Source organism: Camelus dromedarius, chromosome 9 (assembly GCF_036321535.1).
Source record: "Camelus dromedarius isolate mCamDro1 chromosome 9, mCamDro1.pat, whole genome shotgun sequence".
In the NCBI taxonomy this organism is placed as follows: domain Eukaryota; kingdom Metazoa; phylum Chordata; class Mammalia; order Artiodactyla; family Camelidae; genus Camelus; species Camelus dromedarius.
In genome coordinates, this window is record NC_087444.1 from 78206992 (window position 1) to 78224670 (window position 17679).

The 17679-nt window shown below is 51.6% G+C and overlaps 1 protein-coding gene across 1 annotated transcript; it reads left to right on the forward strand.

The window, feature by feature from the left end:
* The first annotated feature begins 203 nt into the window (after positions 1-203).
* LOC116154671 (NACHT, LRR and PYD domains-containing protein 4-like) lies at positions 204-15167 on the forward strand. Its single transcript, XM_031457391.2, is given in 12 exon segments — positions 204-229; positions 974-1254; positions 10616-10939; positions 10942-11148; positions 11151-11396; positions 11399-11486; positions 11488-11594; positions 11597-11701; positions 11704-12133; positions 13115-13276; positions 14945-15049; positions 15146-15167. Coding segments are annotated over 12 exon segments (2103 nt in total).
* The last annotated feature ends 2512 nt before the right edge of the window (positions 15168-17679 follow it).

A 17679-nucleotide genomic window follows, 5' to 3' on the forward strand; every position in this document is an offset into this window, starting at 1 on the left:
TAGCTCTTGTTTTTCTTCTCTTAACAAGTGTCCTTCCCAGAGCAAACACCCTTTATTCTAACAGAGTCCAGCTCATCAGTTTTCTTTCACGAATCATGCATTGTACATGGCACCCAACAACGCTTCTGCAGACCTAAAGTCAGGTAGACTTTCTCCTGTTTTCGTCTACAAGTTTTACGGTTTTGAATGCTCTGTTGAGGTCGATGACCCGCTTGGACTTGGTTTCCGTGTGAGGTGTGAGCTCTGTGTCTAGGTGTTTTGCATCATATTGCACACAGACGTCCAGGTGTCCCAGCACCATTTATTGAAAAAATATCCTTTCTGCCTTGTGCTTTTGTCAAAACTGAACTATGTTTGGGCATCCTGCTACTATATTTGCTTCTTTCTTGATGACATGTCAGATGAATCCAGGTTGAGGCTTTCATATCCTCTGAATAACTTCATCTGCTATTAGGTAGAGATCCTCCCTGCCTAGCGTCATAATTTTGCCTTGAAGTGGAATGCTTCGGTCGGTACAGGTGTGTGAGCCATCGCCGGGACAGGTCTGCCGTACCCGGCTTGTCTTCTCCGGCTGCTTCACACCACGTGTTTATCTGCAGGTCTCCATCGGGGGTGCTTTTCCTGGACACGAACCCTGGATACCTCTTACTGTGTGTCTGCACTGCGCGTCATTAGAGTTGACGTTAGAAGTAATTCTGTGGGGGATTATTTATTATTCGTGCTGAATTTTATTTCCAGTACCATTGTTCTCATGACCATTTCACTGAGACGGGGAGAAGCGATGAGTCCGGTCTCCAAACCGTCCTGCCCTCAGCCCCACTGCCCCCGGAACAGCAAGGTGCTGTGCAAGAACTTAATTGTGTCACTTGATGGATTTTTAATGACTTGGCTCTGCCCTGAACTGTCCACAGGTTCCATTCATTTCCTGTTCCTGGTCATTCTGTCTCTGAAGGTTAACATTTGCCCTGGTCAGGGTGGCTTCATCTTTCTTCTCTGATTTCGGCCTTATGTGGTACCTGGAAGAGCTCAAAAACGACGAGTTCAAAAAATTCAAGGATTTCTTCAGGAAAGAGTCTCTGGAACTTGGACTCAAGCAAATACCCTGGGGGAAAATTAAGAGGGCAACATGGAAAAACCTTACAACGCTGTTGATCATAAACTATAAGGAGCAGCAAGCATGGAATGTGACCGTCAGTGTCTTTCACAAGCTCAACAGAACGGACCTCTGTGAGAAGGCCGAGCTGGAGATGACAGGTGAGGGAGTCTGGGCTCAAGGGGTGGGGACGAGGCTTCCTACAGCGGGGATCGTGTCATGGTTCTGACCAGTGCTCTCTGTGCCTGTCTGCAGCGGGGCCAGAACGTACCATGGGACGACGTCACCCTTGCAGACAGAAAACAGCTTCATTTAGACCCATGGGTTATACGTGGTGAACCGGGTGGACATCACGCCCTGGCCTGTGTCACACCTCTGCCTGGGCTACCGGTCATGTCGTCCTAAGCAGAGAGCTTGCATCCAAGCCAGAAACCCTCTCTCAGGGGAAGAACCATCAGAACCAGGGCGCTTGGCCGTCAGCACCTGCCGCGGGTGACGCACTTGACCTGCACTGGGTTACTTAGAAGCTGGGTTTTAAGATGGGTTTCATGTTTGATTCTTCCATAAAACCCTTTTGTATGAGACGTGATAGAAATCATTTTACCTCACGGTAATAACTACCCCCAAATAATAACTCCTCTGAGGCCACTGAGTAGGTCAGGGGCAAAGCTGGGCAAAAACATGGGGTTTAAGGAACCCTAGCCTAGGTCCTTCCCTCTAGCATTTTCAGTTCTCATGAGCTCTATCGACTGGCAGCTTCGGCTCTAAGTCCTTCGCTGTCCCCGTTCTGAGCCTGACAGAAGGTGAGAATGTGGAGGTCGTTTCTACCAAAATGTTTTATCTCTGTATTCTTCCAGGATCTTTGATTTTCAGAGTCGCATTAAAACTGTGTTTTACGTTAACCTAAACAGTGGTTTAGGTTAGGTTAGGACCACTGCCAAGATTAGGTTTAGGTTAACCTAATCTTGGCAGTGGTCCTCAGTCAGGACTGACTGTGCCCCCCAGGGGACATCTGGCCACATCTGTAGGTATCCTTCTGTTGTCTCCACTGGGGGAGGGGCATGGGGGACATCTGGTGACCAGGGGCCAAGGATGCTCCCACATGTTAAACTTAGGTTCTCAAGAGTTACCCAGCCCAGAACGCCAGCAGTGCTGCAGCTGAGCGGGCCTGTGCTAGACGCACACACGTAACTGTCCAGTACAGCAGCTGCTAGTCACACGAGGCTGTTGGCATTTAAATTAAGTTGTTCCTCAGATGCACTAGCTACGTTGCAACTGGTGAACAGCTTCACTGTAGCCGGCAGCTGCCAAACTGGATGGCAGAGAACTCAACATCCCCTTCCCACAGAAAGACCTGAAAAGACATTAACCACATTTTCCCGTGAGGGACAAATGGTATTAATATACACTCAGTATGATTTAATTTGTGATCTAAAAAAAGTCTTACCAAATGTGCTTAGTAGTCTGAATCGCATGCACTGAAATCAAGCTTCTGGAGGTGGTTTCGGGTGGTTAATGAAAGCACGTGGTGTGGTTGTGGTTGTGGTTGTGGTTGTTCTAGCAATTTTCAGAGTTTCTCCTTCCACGCTGCCCTCCTTAAGTATCTCACCTTTGAGTGTTTAACTTGTTTCTTTCTTTTCTTCTTGGAAGTGGTTCAGGGACCTCCACACTTCTCCTGGTCCTCCTTCTCTAGCACAAATTCTTTTCCTAGACTGAGAACTGAGTATCCAGCCTCACCAGAAAGGCAGTCTTTCCTAATCCAAGTCACTGAACGTTACTGTTGGACACGGGACACGGGACACGGGACACGGGAAGAATCATTCACAAAATTCTGCAGGGCTGCCCTTCAAATAGGGCTTGGCCTGATACAGCAGATGGGAGCTCATAGATTCTGAGGGCAGGGACAGGTTAGAATCCCAGTGACACTCAATCACAGGCCCCTGACGAAATAACGAAATAACGTGGGCTTCCCACAGCGCTGTTTGTGAAAATGCAGTTCCTCCCCTTGCTGCCGCGTGCGGGCGTGAAGAACGCTCTGCCCATGCTCAGCACCAGCGCGGCTTCTCAGTTCTGCTGCCATAGCTGTGATTCAGGGACCAGGGAGCTCCCTGGTGCAGCTGCTTCTTAAAACCCATGAATTTAGCAGCTGGAGACTGGGATGGTTTTATAGAAAAGTCTAGGGTCTCCACGTTCAGGGCAACAGCAGCAAAACTGCCAGAGCCGCAGGAGACAGACTCTGCGCCGCCTCTCCCCTCCGGCGTCCTGAGGACGTGGCCTGGGCCCGGGTCCTCGGCGGGGCGTGCGCCGTCGGCTTTGTTCAGCTGTCTTCCCTGAAGGGGGCTGTCGGAAATAACAGTGGAGCCACCCCGTTGTGTCTGCTGTGCCCAGTTTCCTTGGCCAGGCCCTGAGATCAATCCCATACACGGAGAACCTGTGTCTGCCCTAATCCCCTTGTATACATAAATGCGCGCACGTGTAGGCACAGAATCGTTCTTCTCCTATTGCAGAAAAATGTGTTACAGCTCGGTGTTATAGCTCAGGTGTGACAGCAACCTGGATCCGGCCAAGAGACCAAGCAGCACTCGGAGAGTCGGAGAACTGAGGTTGATTACACCAGCAGGCCCAGGGGAGTTAACACTCCAAGCTCTGGACCCTGTCTGTAGGTTTACACAGGCCTTTATAGGCTGCCAGTCTACACTTTGCAACATCATATGCAAATAAAGTATAACAGAAGTTGACCAACCAGGAATAAGCTTTGTAGAAATAGACCAATCAGGAGTGAGAGAAATAACCAATCAGGAGTGAGCTCCATGCAAATGAAGTACTACAAATGGACCAATCAGAAGCTAGGGGAGTGGCCCAATCAGAAGTGAGAGTAATAACCAATTAGGAGTGAAGGAAATAACCAATCAGAAGTGAGCTCAGGGAACCAATAGAATTTTAGGGGTAAGTAAGCCATTTCAGAGGCAAAAAGTGAGAGAGCCTCTGAGCCAGGGAACCGGATGGTGCTGGGAGGAGAGCAGCGGCCCTGCCTGGGGGTCCTGCTGGTCTTTTTATGGGGCTTCCCGCCTCATTCCCCCCTTTTGATGCGCTCTTTAACATCTGCAGTGAGCATCAACCTCAGAGCGGTGTCCCTTATTCACCAATGGGTTCTTCCTGGTCCAGGGGCCTGTCCTGTCCTGAGTAACCAGTACCTGTAGCCTTAGTGACTCTATTCGTGAGCTAATGAAACGGGTAATGAGATTAATGATGCAGAGACCAAACAGCAGTGCTAGAAGGATCATAAGGAGGGGGCCTGCCAGGGGGAGGAGCCAGGAGGCCCAATTGCAGAGGTCATTCCACTGTGCCCAGGAGTTTGCTAATTCCTGGTTTCTGTGTTAAGCTCGATCTCGTAGTTGTTGGACCGTATTTCTGACAATTCCTGATTGACTTACATAGAAACAGCATTCCTCATTTAGGAAGAGAGAGTCCCCCCCTTTTTGGTGGTGAGCAAGTCTAAACCTCTCCTGTTCTGTAGGACTACTGCTGCTAGGAAGTCCAACTGGTTTTGTAGGGTCATTAAGGACTCAGCCACTTGTTTTAAACCTTCAGTGAACTCAGCAGATAACTGCTGGTAATAGTGGGATGATGAGGCAGCTATTCCTCCTATTCCTGTGCCCACTCCAGTTGCTATTCCCAGCCCAACGAGTAGTGGTATTAGGTGGATGGCCCTTTCTGATCGAGTATGGGCCATCAGGGTGTGGGAAGGCTCTGGTTATTAGGTATTATGTCCATCTGAGGGGTAAGGAAGGCCAGTGTGCAAGTACCTGTCCAACTGGCTGGTAGGCACCAGCAGGCGTGTGCCCCGCATACAAAAAAGGTTCCTGGGCTCGGTGTGCACCAGGGTTTGGCAGGCATACAACCGTAAACAGTTGTGCAGTTACGGGTTTGGGCACACTGGGCAGTGGCCGATTTCCTACAGAATGTCTTGTCCCCAGGTTGTAGATGCAGTCAGGAGCTGTATGAGCCAACTGTGCATTAACTGACTTGGGGCTCATTATCTGCAGAGTCTGGGGACCACCCCAGGCGGCCATTAAACTTGGTTAGATCTGAGAGACCTATCGGGCTGGCTGCATGCTGGAGGGGCCGGGACGCAGGCAGAGCCAGCAAGCATTTGTTAGTTGTGAGCTAGTAGCATTAAGGAGGTGAAGGACTTGCTTAATAAGGGACTTAATTGAGGGTCCTGGTTATAGGTCTATTTTTGTTTTCCCAGTCCTTATCAGGACTATAGAAGGGCCCTGAGCGTGTGGGCTGGGGATTTTTTCTGGGGAGCAGGCTCCTGCCGAACGCAATTTGGAGAATGGGTCCCATTGGAACCCCCGTCATGGAAAGAAGTATGTCAGCAACTACTTTTATAAGCAGAAGAAAGGTTTGGGGTTTCATCATTTCTAACAAGGAGGTATGGTTCCTATTAGCAGACACTGACTGACCATTAGGTTTTCTATTGTAGAGAACAGCTGGTATTAGTCTCTGGCCCATGTTCCAATCCTGGGGTGCAGGGGCTGTCAGCCCTACAGCTAGTAATAAAGTAACAATACGCAATAATAAACTAAGGGCAGCAGCTCTTTTTACGTCTTGATCGCTGGTTCCTCAGGCTCCCGCCGTGCGTTGACTAGCCAGCTGCCGGGTGTGGCTAGAGCAGGGCGTGGTGCTCTCTGGCAGGTGAGGCGGGCATCTCTGGCCCAGATTTCAAGTGGCTCCTCGAGGTCCTGGCTGATTCTCCAGACGTCCTTATCTCAGTGATGCTTCTCTCTTTACTCTGGTGTGATGAATCCACGGGGTGATACCTGTCACTTTAAGAGCTGTTGGGATGGTTAGTTTAACTGTGTAGGGGCCCCTCCAAGAGGGTTCAAGGGGCTTCTTTCTCCAATCTTTTATTCAGACTTGATCTCCCAGCTCATATGGGTGTAACATTGTTTCCATTGAGACTGGGATCCCATCAGTTACCCACCTATGGGTTTTCCGCATGGTTTTTTCGGGACCCTGCATTTGCTTATAAAGTTCTAAGCTTCCCATCTCTCTAACTTTTTTTCTTAGTAACATCAGGGGAGGGGGATTCCTATATAGGATTTCAAAAGGGGAGAACCCTGTCTTGGACCAAAGGGCATAGAGTACCCACTGGAGAGCCATGGGCAGAGGATCAGTCCAAGGTAGTTCAGTTTCTTAGCCGAGCTGTATCATCTTCTGTTTTAGGGCCTGGCCCGTGCGCTCTATCCTCCCTGAATGCCGGGGCCTGTTGGCTTCATGTAGATCCCAGCAGATGTTTACTGTTTTTGCCACTTGTACTATTTCTGCTACGAATGCGGGTCCATTGTCTGACCCTATGGTTACTGGCATCCCAAATCTGGAAATAATGTCTCTGAGGCCTTTGTTACTCCTTGTTTCCTCAGTCCGTGTTGGGTATGCTTCTACCCATCCTGAAAAGGTGCAGATAAAAACCAGCAAGTAGTTGTATCCTCTGCTGGGCCCCATTTCTGCAAAACCCATTTCCGTATCTTTAAAAGGAGCCTGGCCATAGCACTGGATTTCTCTTGGTCCAGTTGACCCCCATTGTGCATTATTCTGAGCACATATGAGGCAGCGCTGAGACTGAGGCACAGAGGGATGGAAGTTGAGGGATCAGACAGTACTGTCCCAGCAGGGCCTCTAGGGCAGTCTTTCCCAGGGGGGTGAGCTCATGCTGTTGAAGGACCACCTGGTGGGCTAACCGTTCAGGTAGATATATCCGTTTGTCAGGCATCACCCACCATCCTTCCTTTCCACTGGATCCTCCTTTAGTTCTTGCCTGAGTTTTCCTCTTGGCTGTATGCTGGAGATGTTGACAGCAGTTTGGGTGCTGGTCGAACCTTTGGGATGGCCCCAAGACCTCTGGCATGACCTGATTCACTTGCCGCTTTGTGCACACCCTGATCTCCTAGTTGGTTTCTTCTGTTTATGGGGTCATTTCCCTTTATGGTGTCCATTACAATGGATGATTGACATCTCTGTGGGCTCCCAAATTGCCTCTCACCGTAGTCCATGGGGGACTTGTCTGGCTTTTGCATCACGGTGGTCGTAGACATGTTGGTTGGTTTCTTTGCCACAGCTCGCAGCCCATGCAGGAGGGCTCTCCACTATGTCCACAGAGCCTCCCGTCCGGCTTGGGAGTTACTGTTCCATTCTGGTCTTGTGTCTGGGGCTGCATCCCAGGCCCATTCCTCCACATCCACGGTTCCCTCTGGGGCCTGCTCTTGTAGCCATCTTCTAGTTTCTGTTATGATCTGCTTGCTTTCCTTTGTACTGAAGAGTATCAGGAGCAGCTATTGAAGGTCATCCCAAGTTGGCCGATGGGTCTGGAAGACGGACTCTAGGAGGTCAATCATGGCCTGGGGATTTTCCGAATACGGCGGAGTGTGGTGTCACCAGTTCAGGAGATCCGTTGTACTGAAAGGCTGGTAGTACAGGATGGAGTGTCTGGGCTGTATGGAGCCATCATCGTTAACTTGTTGCGGCTCTTGGGTCTCCTGGGAAGGCTTCTGGAGAGTGGCTGCTGGCTAGGCGGCCTGCAGGGCTGAACAGAGATTCCCATCCTTGGGCTTTCGGCTCAGAGCCCGAGGCCACCGTGGCGGTGCAGGTGGTGGATCGTCCGGTAGAGGCAGCTGTGGTGGAGCCGCAGAAGTAGGAGGAATATTTGGCAGGGGTAGCACTAGCAGTTCTTCAGGGTTGTCCTGAACGCTAGCCTCATGTCTTTTTTCATCTTTAATGTCGGGACCATGAGGATCTTATACTGTCCCTAACCATTTGCGTAGACCCGGACCCACGGAAACAAGGTTTGGGCGATCGTTAGCCAAGATTCAATATATGGGAATGGGTCGAGATGCCCCGGGGGCGTGGTGATTATCCAGTGTATGGCCGCGGCAGCTGACAGGTTGAGTGTGCCTTCCAGGGGCCGTCCCACTCCAAAGGTGGGCCACTCTGACTCGCACAACGTGCGCAATTTTTTTGGTGACAATTTCATAGTTTCCTGAGAAGCCCTTTTTGAAATTTTTAATAATGCAGTCCAGAACTGTCGGCTTTGATTTTGAGGATCCCATTCCTATTAGCTGACAGATTTTATGGCCTATAGGTGTGAGTCTGCTTCTGACACTGAGAACTGTGACCCCAGTATCTTTGTCCCACTCCTCAAAACAGTGGAGTTCTCAACAAGCTGGTTCCCTCACTGGGCCTGACATCTACCTGCTCGGCTGCAAGTGCTGCCGACGGGCTGGGGTTTCCACGTTAGGCAGGTAACCCTGAGGCTCCCCCAGGCCTGGATGAGCTCTAGGGGTCCCTGTATAGTCTTTTTATAGCCTGAATAACAAAATATGAGGCCAGGATGGCTGGCCAGAAGCAGAATAAATCAACCAAAATAAGGGGGGGGGGGCCCTCAAACAGAGTTCCAGCCAGTCCTGGGTTGGCTCCCTCTGGCTCAGGTCTCGTGGTCTTAATTTTAGACCGAGTAGTATATAGAAGCTGATGAATCACGACAGGGTATTCTGGGGGACTGGTGACAAGATTGTGTCAAACTCTTTAACGTAGTCTCATCTTAGTTCCTAAGGGCACAGCGGTCATTTACTCATAGGCTGTTCTATGTCCCTTTCTCTCCCCATGTAGCCACCCTGTGCCGGTGTCACAAACGAGACAAAGGGAGGGTTTTCACTGCATCCGCCTGGCCATTCCCCTCGCTGGGACGAAGGTGCCTCTTAGCTTTGGCGGGTCAGTATAAACCGCTGACTCCGATCGATACCCCAAGGGGCCGATACCGCCGTATCATACAAGCCGTATGAGGTCACCACGGAACTGCATGTTGGGACTCACTCGAACTCCATAGCAGAATTCTGTGGAGCTACAAACTCAAACGTGATCGCATGTTTTTCAGGCCACACACACACATAAGAACACAAAGATTATTTGCACATTCCCCTTCCTATCACCAGAGCGTCTCTTATTTAACCTAATCTAACCAGATCTCCCCATCAGACTACCGTCAGGCAGGGAGCATAACCAGATCTCCCCGTCCGGACTATCGTCAGGCAGGGAGCCTGGAGGAGGTGATCAGTCTCTTCTGTACACTTGGACAGAACCTGAATACCCTATCCTAAATACGGACGCTTCCCAGGGTTCCTACCTTGTTCAGCTGTGTTGCTTGGTGAGTTGGTCTGTCCCTCCACTGAGTCCAGTTGGGGCAGTCGCCCAGAAGACTGTATCACCTCTGCAAAGGAGGACCCAGAATACTGTTGGGTGGCACACTTCCTCGTTCGCTTTTGGAGCTCCCGACCTCCAGGTCGTTGCTCCGCTGTCCTGGTGGCTCAAGGGGCCGGCGTGGTTGGAATCACGCTGGGGCCCCCAGAAATATTGCAGAAAAATGTGTTACAGCTCAGGTGTGACAGCAACCTGGATCTGGGTGAGACACCAAGCAGCACTCAGACAGTTGGAGAACTCACGTTTATTACACCAGCAGACCCAGAAGAGTTAACACTCCAAGTTCTGGACCCCCCCCCCATCTGTAGGTTTACACAGGCATTTATAGGCTGCCAGTTTTACACTTTGCAACATCGTATGCAAATAAAGTATAACAGAAGTTGACCAACCAGGAACAAGCTTTGTAGAAATAGACCAATCAGGAGTGAGAGAAATAACCAATCAGAAGTGAGAGTAATAGCCAATCAGGAGTGAAAGAAATAACCAATCAGAAGTGAGAGTAATAGCCAATCAGGAGTGAAGGAAATAACCAATCAGAAGTGAGCTCAGGGAACCAATAGAATTTTAAGGGTAAGTAAGCCATTTCAGAGGCAAAAAGTGAGATAGAGGCTCTGGGCCAGGGAACCCATGGTGCCAGCAGGAGAGTAGTGGCCCTTCCTGGGGGTCCTGCCAGTCTTTTTATGGGGCTTCCCGCCTCACTCGCACGTAAAGGTTATTCCACACTTTTAATATGTGTGTAACATTCCACAGTCCTGTAAGTTATTTAGTTGGTCTTGTCTTGATGGTCATACAGTTCCTTTCCAGGGTTTGCTAGTACTGCTGCGAAGAGCAGCGGTGTGCCTGCGCGTGTATGTGTGCGTGCGTACGTGTGCACTTGCGTGTGTATGCGTGAGTGTGTTGTGCATGTGCGCGCGCGCACGTGTGTGTGTCTGGGGGGCGGCACACTCTTTCTGTAGAGGGCCGTAGAGGTTACATCTGAGGCTCACGGGCCCTGCAGCCGGTCACAGCTCGGCACGGCCGCTGCAGCGGGAAGCAGCTGCAGGTCACACGTGCATGAACAGCAGGCCTGGGTTCCAGTGAAATTTCATTTAGGAAACAGGCTGCTGACAAGCTCTGGCCAGTGGGACGCAGCCTGCAGGACCCTGAGGAGACACCCTGACACACGTGCAGGGTCAGAAGTGTAAATTCGCATGTATGTATGAGTGTCTGACTCGGATACGTTGGGTTTTCTCCGCACCCCGCCCCTTGTCCTCACTGATTCAGGCCGTACAAAGACGCACAAAGCTCGCACAAAAGAGAAATTCAGCGACGTGTGGTTCAGAGAATCGCAGACCAGGGTTCACGTTTACCTTGACAGGGGAAACTCCCACAGAGAACATGAAGGCATGAAGCTTCTTTCTGCTTCTAGAAGAACTCGGAGACAGCCACGGATGGTGATCCTCGCAGGACCGCAAGGTGCTGGGAGGACCTCCTACCTGGTGAAGCTGCCGCTGGCCTGGGCGGAGCGCAGCCCCTTCCGGGGCAGGTTCTCCTACGTCTTCTGCTGCTGTTGCCGGGAGGGGGCGCCCCTCGCAGACACCAGCCTGGCCGGCTGATCTCGAGAGGCTGGCCCAGCGGCCCCGCTCCCCTCGGAGACGTCACCTCCCAGCCAGAGAGGCCGCTGTTCGTCGTCGACAGTCCTGAGGAACTGAAGTGTGACCTGCACGCACCTGAGGCAGAGCTGTGCGGCGACGGGCCGGAGCCGCGGCCGGCGCGGCTGGGCCTGAGCAGCTTGCTGAGGAGGAAGGTGCTCCCCGAGGCTCCCTGCTCGTGGCAGCCGGGCCTGTGCACGCACAGAGAACTAAGCACAGGCTGGGCAACCCAGCATGCAGACAGCTCCGGGGAGTCAGTGAGGCTGACAGGAGGCTGCATTTCTGCACTGTATTTCAAGACGGGAGTAAAGCCTGGCGAGCCTTCAGTTTGGTGAGAGCGAACGAACCGCTGTTTTCCATGTGCCAAATCCCCGTCCTTTGCTGGGCTGTGTGCACTTGTCTGAACCGGGGGATGGGAAGGGGGGAAACCTGGGACTGGCCCACCAGCATACCACCTCTGTTTCCGCCTCCTCCGTCTGTAGCTTGCTCACGCCCACGGGCGCCGGCTGCAGGCGGCCGGTGGCCCGGCACGCGCGCGTCTGGCGAGGAGGGCCTCAGGAGACGCGGGCTGGCGGATGCCGACGTCCGTGCGCCGCTGCACACGAGGGCCCTCGGCGGGGCGGGCCGCGCGGGGAGTGGCGCCGGGCCCTGCACGCCCGCGCCCGGGAGCTCGGCGCCGCCGCCGCCTTCCACCGCCTGCGCGGCCACGGCGGCCGCCCGGCCCGGCCGCCGCAGGCGCGGAGGCACTGCTGTTTCCCTGTTTAAAGAGAGGAAGCGCACACGGGAGTTTTCTGGGGTGTTTCCTGTTTGGGCTTTTCCGTGAAAAGGAACAAGGAAGGCTGAGTGCGTTTTTTGGCGCCCTCCTGTCCCGGGAGACACAGCAGAAACGCCGCCAGTCCTTGCGGCGCATGGCTGAGAGCGAGCGTCTCCGCGACAGGCAGACTGCTGGCGTTCTGCTTCTGCCTGTACGAGATGCGGGTGAAGGCTTTGCACAGCGGGCCACGGCCTTCTTCCGAGACCTTAACTTTTCCATCATGAATGATGCCGACTTGGCGGTTTCTGCTTACTGCTTAAAACGCTGTTCTGGCTTGAGGACGCTTTGCTTTTCTGTCCCAGATGTCTTCAAAGAAGAGACTGCAGAAAGCTCCACGTGAGTCTGTCCGCTGATGTTCTGTCTGTTGCCTCTTCAGCCTCTGTGCGCACCCCCAGCAGGCTCTTCCGATGGGAGTTCTAACACCGGCTGCTGGTTAGGAGCTCACCGTTTCCGTCGAACAGAACTCAGCTCAAGTTCTGGGTGAGTTTTATGAACTGTGTCACCCTGTCCGTGGGGCTTTTTCCCGTTCTTCACTGAATTTGCCTCATTGTAAAAAGGGCAGTAAGTTACCTACCACACTGCGAGGTGTTGTGAAGACTAGGAGAATCCATGCGAAGTGTGTTCCCTACACCTCTCAGGTATTACCCAGTGTGTGCTTGTAATTAATATTTGTGCCATTCCCATAGGACCGCACCGATTCTTTCTTGACTTCAGCTAAAAGTTATCTCTTAAAAAATGTATTCTAAAATTCTTACAGATTTTAACTCACTTAGTGCTCATAAAACATCGCTATTATCATCACCTTATAGGTGAAGAGACTGGGGCAAAGGGACCGTGTACGCTGCCCAGGTTAGGAAGTGGTGAAGGGTAGGTCTGAGCCCAAGCAATCTTACTCAAGACTTGCTACGCCGGATCACCCCAAGTTTCACTGTAAAACCTCCTGCATGTAAGGCAAGGTTTCTCAGCCTTGGCCCCATTGACATTTGGGGATGAAAAATCCTTTGTTGCACGGGGCTGTTCTGTCCATTCTATTTTTAGCAGCATCCCTGGCCTCTATCCACTAGAAGCTGCAAGTACCCCTTCCCCGACTTGTTGCATCCCAAAATGCCTCCAAATATTGCCCAATGTCCCACAGGCACAGGGACACACCGCCCCTGGTTGAGAATCACAAATGGCAGGTGAAGGTGACCTTGACCTCCCTGACTAAGGCGTCAGGTGTCTCATGTTCAGGAAGATACTGTGTTATGATGAAATGCTGTGAATGGCGTGGGGCGACTGTTCATCCGTGGAAAGCATTTCCTTTCTCCTTCCTCACAGGCCAAATTCCAGTTTCATCCGCTGGCATCATGTCTGTTCTGTGCTCACTACAAATGAGAACCTCAGAGAGCTCCGAGTGAGTGACAGTCACCTCCACAGGGTGGCCTTTGTGATTCTGTGTAATCAGCTCAGACATCCCAGCTGCCACCTTCAAAAGCTTCAGTAAGTTGGAGATGCACTTGGACTCGAGTCTACTGTGGACCTAAATTTAGTCTCACCTCTAGCTTTGGGGCGAGGCCAACTGCATGAGCAAAGAATTGCAGTCCAGAGCAGACTCCACCTGCCAGCCTCTCTTGCTGTCTCATCTTTGCTCCTATTCCTCACACTAAAATGGGTTTCTCAAGGTCACAAAGCTATGAAAGGGCAAAGCTGGCTCTGAGCTTAAAGCTCACCAATTGTGGAACTTCTCCTGGGGGTTCCCACACCTGCCGCTTCCTTCAATGCCTGAGCAGCATTATGTCAGCCAATACTTGAGGGCCAGTTGGGTGTCAGACTTTGTACTAAACCCCAAGAATAAAATGGGGTTTGGAGTTATAGTCCTGACCTCAGGGAACACATGATCGAGGATGGCATGGTTGGTTTCCTGTTTCCTCATCATAAAATGTATGGACACTTCTCAGTGGAAAGTGGACGTGCAAGGAATGGGCGAGAACCTGACTCTGGTTGCCTGCAAAGTCACCCTAGTCTGGGACCTTCAAGCGCTCTCTGACGCGATGTGACGTTGAAGGATTGCAGAGGGAGGGAGGGGTACGCAAGAGCAGCGCTCATCTGAGATGTGGTGCCGCCGTCCCCACCACGCGTACTCCCCACCATGGTGCGCTGTCTTCCAGATAAGGGCGTTAGGGCCAAGGCTCCCTGGCATCTGAATATGGGGATGTGACTCTGGGCAATAAAATGCAGGCAGAAGTGCCACTTCTACGGCACAGCGTTCAGAAGAGACTGGGGTCGCTACATATGCATTTCCCCCATTTACTGGCTGAACGCTGACGCCACAGACGGAGGGAGCCTGGGTCTGTGACTGTGAGGGGGAGGGCTTCCCACAATCTCGTGTCATTAGGATGGAAATACTGCTTCCTCGGGTCTGGGGTGGGGCCTGAGAGTCTGCCTTTCTAGCCAGTTCCTGGGTGGTCTGTCCAGGAAACATGCTTTGAGAAGCACTGATGTAGAGCAGTGACTTCTTAATATTATCAGCATGTTAAAAAATCAGCTGAGGACCTGTATAAAGTTCTTAAGCCCAGGTCAAGCCCCAGACCAATTTGTCAGGATACTCCATGCGATTTCAAAGCACCGCCAACACAGAGAACCACTGTCTTAAAGGAAACCCTGCCGCCCCCAGTGTCAGTAAGACCCGCATTAAACCAGCACACGAGGGAAAAAACAAACTTTGCGTTAATCTCCTTAAGTTTGGGAGTGTGTCTAACACTGGACAGTATTAGCCGGGGTGTCCCAGCCTCTGCACTGTTGGCGTTTGGGGCTGGATAATTATTCATGGTGGGCGCTGTCCTGCGACGCTTAATAGCGTCACTGGCCTGTACGCCCTAAATGCCAGGATCTCAGCCCCTAGGCTGACAACAAGTGTCTCCAGCACTGGGTGATTTTGCCCCCACAGTGGCTGGCTGGAAGGCTGGGGACCACTGGGCTACATACACAGGTTGTGAAGTGAGCATAGCGTTTAATGACAGTCACAGGACACAGGCAGAGACGGTGCTCGGGCTGTGTTCTCGGGTTTGGTGGGATGACACCCGTCTACGACTTTCTCTGTTTTCGCAGTATGGATAACGTCTGCTTTCCCTGTGAGAGCTGACTTTTCTTCGACGTGCTCATGCGCAGCCCGCACTTGAGAACCCGGAGCCTCAGCGGCGCAGCGCTGTCCCGGCAAGACGTGAAGCTGCTCTGTGAAGCCTTGCGCGCCACGTGCAGCCTAGAGGAGCTCCCGTAAGTCTCCGCGTTCACCAGCAGCGCTGACTTGGCTTCAGAAAGGGCTGTGCGTCTTTCTATCTGCCCACGTTCATCCTGTTTCCTGTCCTCCAGAGGCAAACGTAACCCCCTGTGAACTTGAGAATAGAATATGGGAGTTAAAGTTTCTAAATCGGTAAAACCGCTTTGGAAGACAATTGGCCTGTATTCGGCCTTCACAGCGTCTGGCATTCTGTGTAGCCTAGAAACTCCACTTTGAGGTGTACGTTCAACAGAACCGCATGCGTACGCTTGCTGAAAGACAGGTACTAAAACGTCCACGGCAAGTACTCCCAGTACCTGAAAAACGGAAATACCGACTAACAGCAAGTCAGGTAAGAGAACTGTGGTTAGATTCTCGTTTCCTGGGAGTGGACCTGCAGCCGTACACAGCCATCTGGGTGAATCTCACAGACCTTCCTGAAGAAAAGGAACCAGTCTTAAGAGAATATCATATGGTTTTGTTTATGTAAAGTTCAAAGGTGGGCAAGACGATGGCATTAGAGGTTAAGAAAGTGATAGCTGCGAGCAGGTGGGGCCCTGTGGTGTGGCCAGGGCCGCGTCTCCCCGGCCCGCACCCCTGCAGCCACCCGCCCAGGGCGCCAGTAAAGGTCCTCTGAATTGCCAGGTGCGCCTCGCTGGGCTGATCAGCTGACCGGAGAACAGATCGCTGAATTCAAGGAAGCTTTCTCCCTATTTGACAAAGGTGGCCATGGCACCATCCCAACAGAGGAACTTGGAACCATCATGAGGTCACTGGTCAGAACCCAACAGAAGCCGAATTGCAGGATATGATCAATGAAGTGGACCCTGATGGTAAGGGCACCACTGACTTCCCAGAATTTCCGACTATGTTGGCCAGAAAAACGAAAGACACGGACGGTGAAGAAGAAATGCGCGAGGGATTCCGAGTCCGACGAGGGTGGCGGTGGCTACACCAGTGCTGCAGAGCTGCGTCACGGCGCGACCAACTGAGGAGAAAAACTAACCAAGGAGGAAGCAGGTGAGATGATCAGAGAAGCGGATGTTGGTGGAGATGGACACGTCAGCTGCGAAGAATTCGTGCCGATGATGACTGCAAAGTGGGGAGCTGCCTTCACCTCCTGTCCCCGTCTAGAAGAAGCACATGGAATCTTTTCCTTACCTCTCGCCAAAAAAGGAAAAAAGAAAAAGAAAGAAAGAAAGAATAGGAAGTGATGGATACGCGACCTGGACCCTGGTTACACAAGGGCGTTCAACCCATAAGAACCCGTCAGCCAACACTTAGGGTTTGTGCACTTTCCTGTAGATAGTTACATGTCAAGATTATTTTTTTCAAATCCAGTAAGGGTTCCTTAATACTTGTCCTCTCTTCACCGTTTTTTGTGTCCACATATTCAAATACTTCTCCATTCAACTCTGTCATTCTCTGAGCTTCAGTCAAACACACAATGATGCAAACCTGCCATTTTAGTAATAGCTTTATAAAGATATAATCCACATACGAAACTCACCCTTTTAAAGTATACAGTTTAGTGGTCTTCATATGTATTCATAACAACGTGCAACCATCACAACTATGCCATTTTAGAACATTTTGGTCACTTCAGAAAGAAACCTCACGCCCATTAGCACTCGCCCGCATCCCCGTCTCCCTGGACACCACTAACACGTTCAGTCTCGGTGGATTTACCTGTCCTGGCATCCCATATGAACTGAGTCATACAACATGCGGTCTTTTGTGAGTGGCTTCTTTCATTTAGTAAAAAGTTACCTAAGGGGTAGAGGAGTCGGGTGGGGGCTGAGTTTGGAGAACAGCAAACACGAATGAATACCTTAAGAGTAACACCTGATGTGGGTCAAGCAACCGAAAACAACCAGTGTGGCCGTGTCTGGGACACAAGAACCTAGGAACTTGTAGACCAGGTGATGTGTTCTGAGCTTTTTCCCTGAACGCTGTGAGAAGTCTCTGGGTGAGTTTAAGGCAGGTACAAATAATAATGGAGTTCTTACGTGTCTCAGGTCATCTCTTGTTGTGGTCTGGAGAACGGGTGATGGGGATAAAGAACACAGCGGGGCACCAGTGAGGCTCTCAAGCAAATCCGTGCTTCCTGACTCAGAGGATTGGCGAGAGGAACGGGTCAGGGAAACAGGAACCAGTGGAATGCGACAGTTTCTGTCTCCTGCAGGGTGGCAAGGTGTTGCCTCTCAGTTGATGGCTGTAGAGACTTCAGCAGGATCCTACAGACCAGCAGGAAGCTGAAGCAGCTGAACGTGTCCTACAGCTGCTTGGACAAAGGCATGCCCGTGCTGTGCGAGGCCCTGTGCCACCCGGACTGCGCTCTGGAGGTCTTGGAGTAAGTGAACACTGGGAGGAGCCCTGGTGGGGGACCAAGGCAGCAAGCAGTCTGAACTCTGGCCTGTTGACTAAAACCTATGTATTGATGGAGGCTGCAGAGCAGAGACTTCTAAAGTGTAAGCCTACGAGTCAGAAGGATTTGGGTCCCACTGCTGGATTTGCCGCTGGCACACCGTCATCTTGGGCAAGCCACTTAAACTCTGTCAGCTTTAATTTGCTCCTCTGTAAACAGAGGGAGGGTGAGAATTCTGCCCTAGAGGCCTTGAGGAAG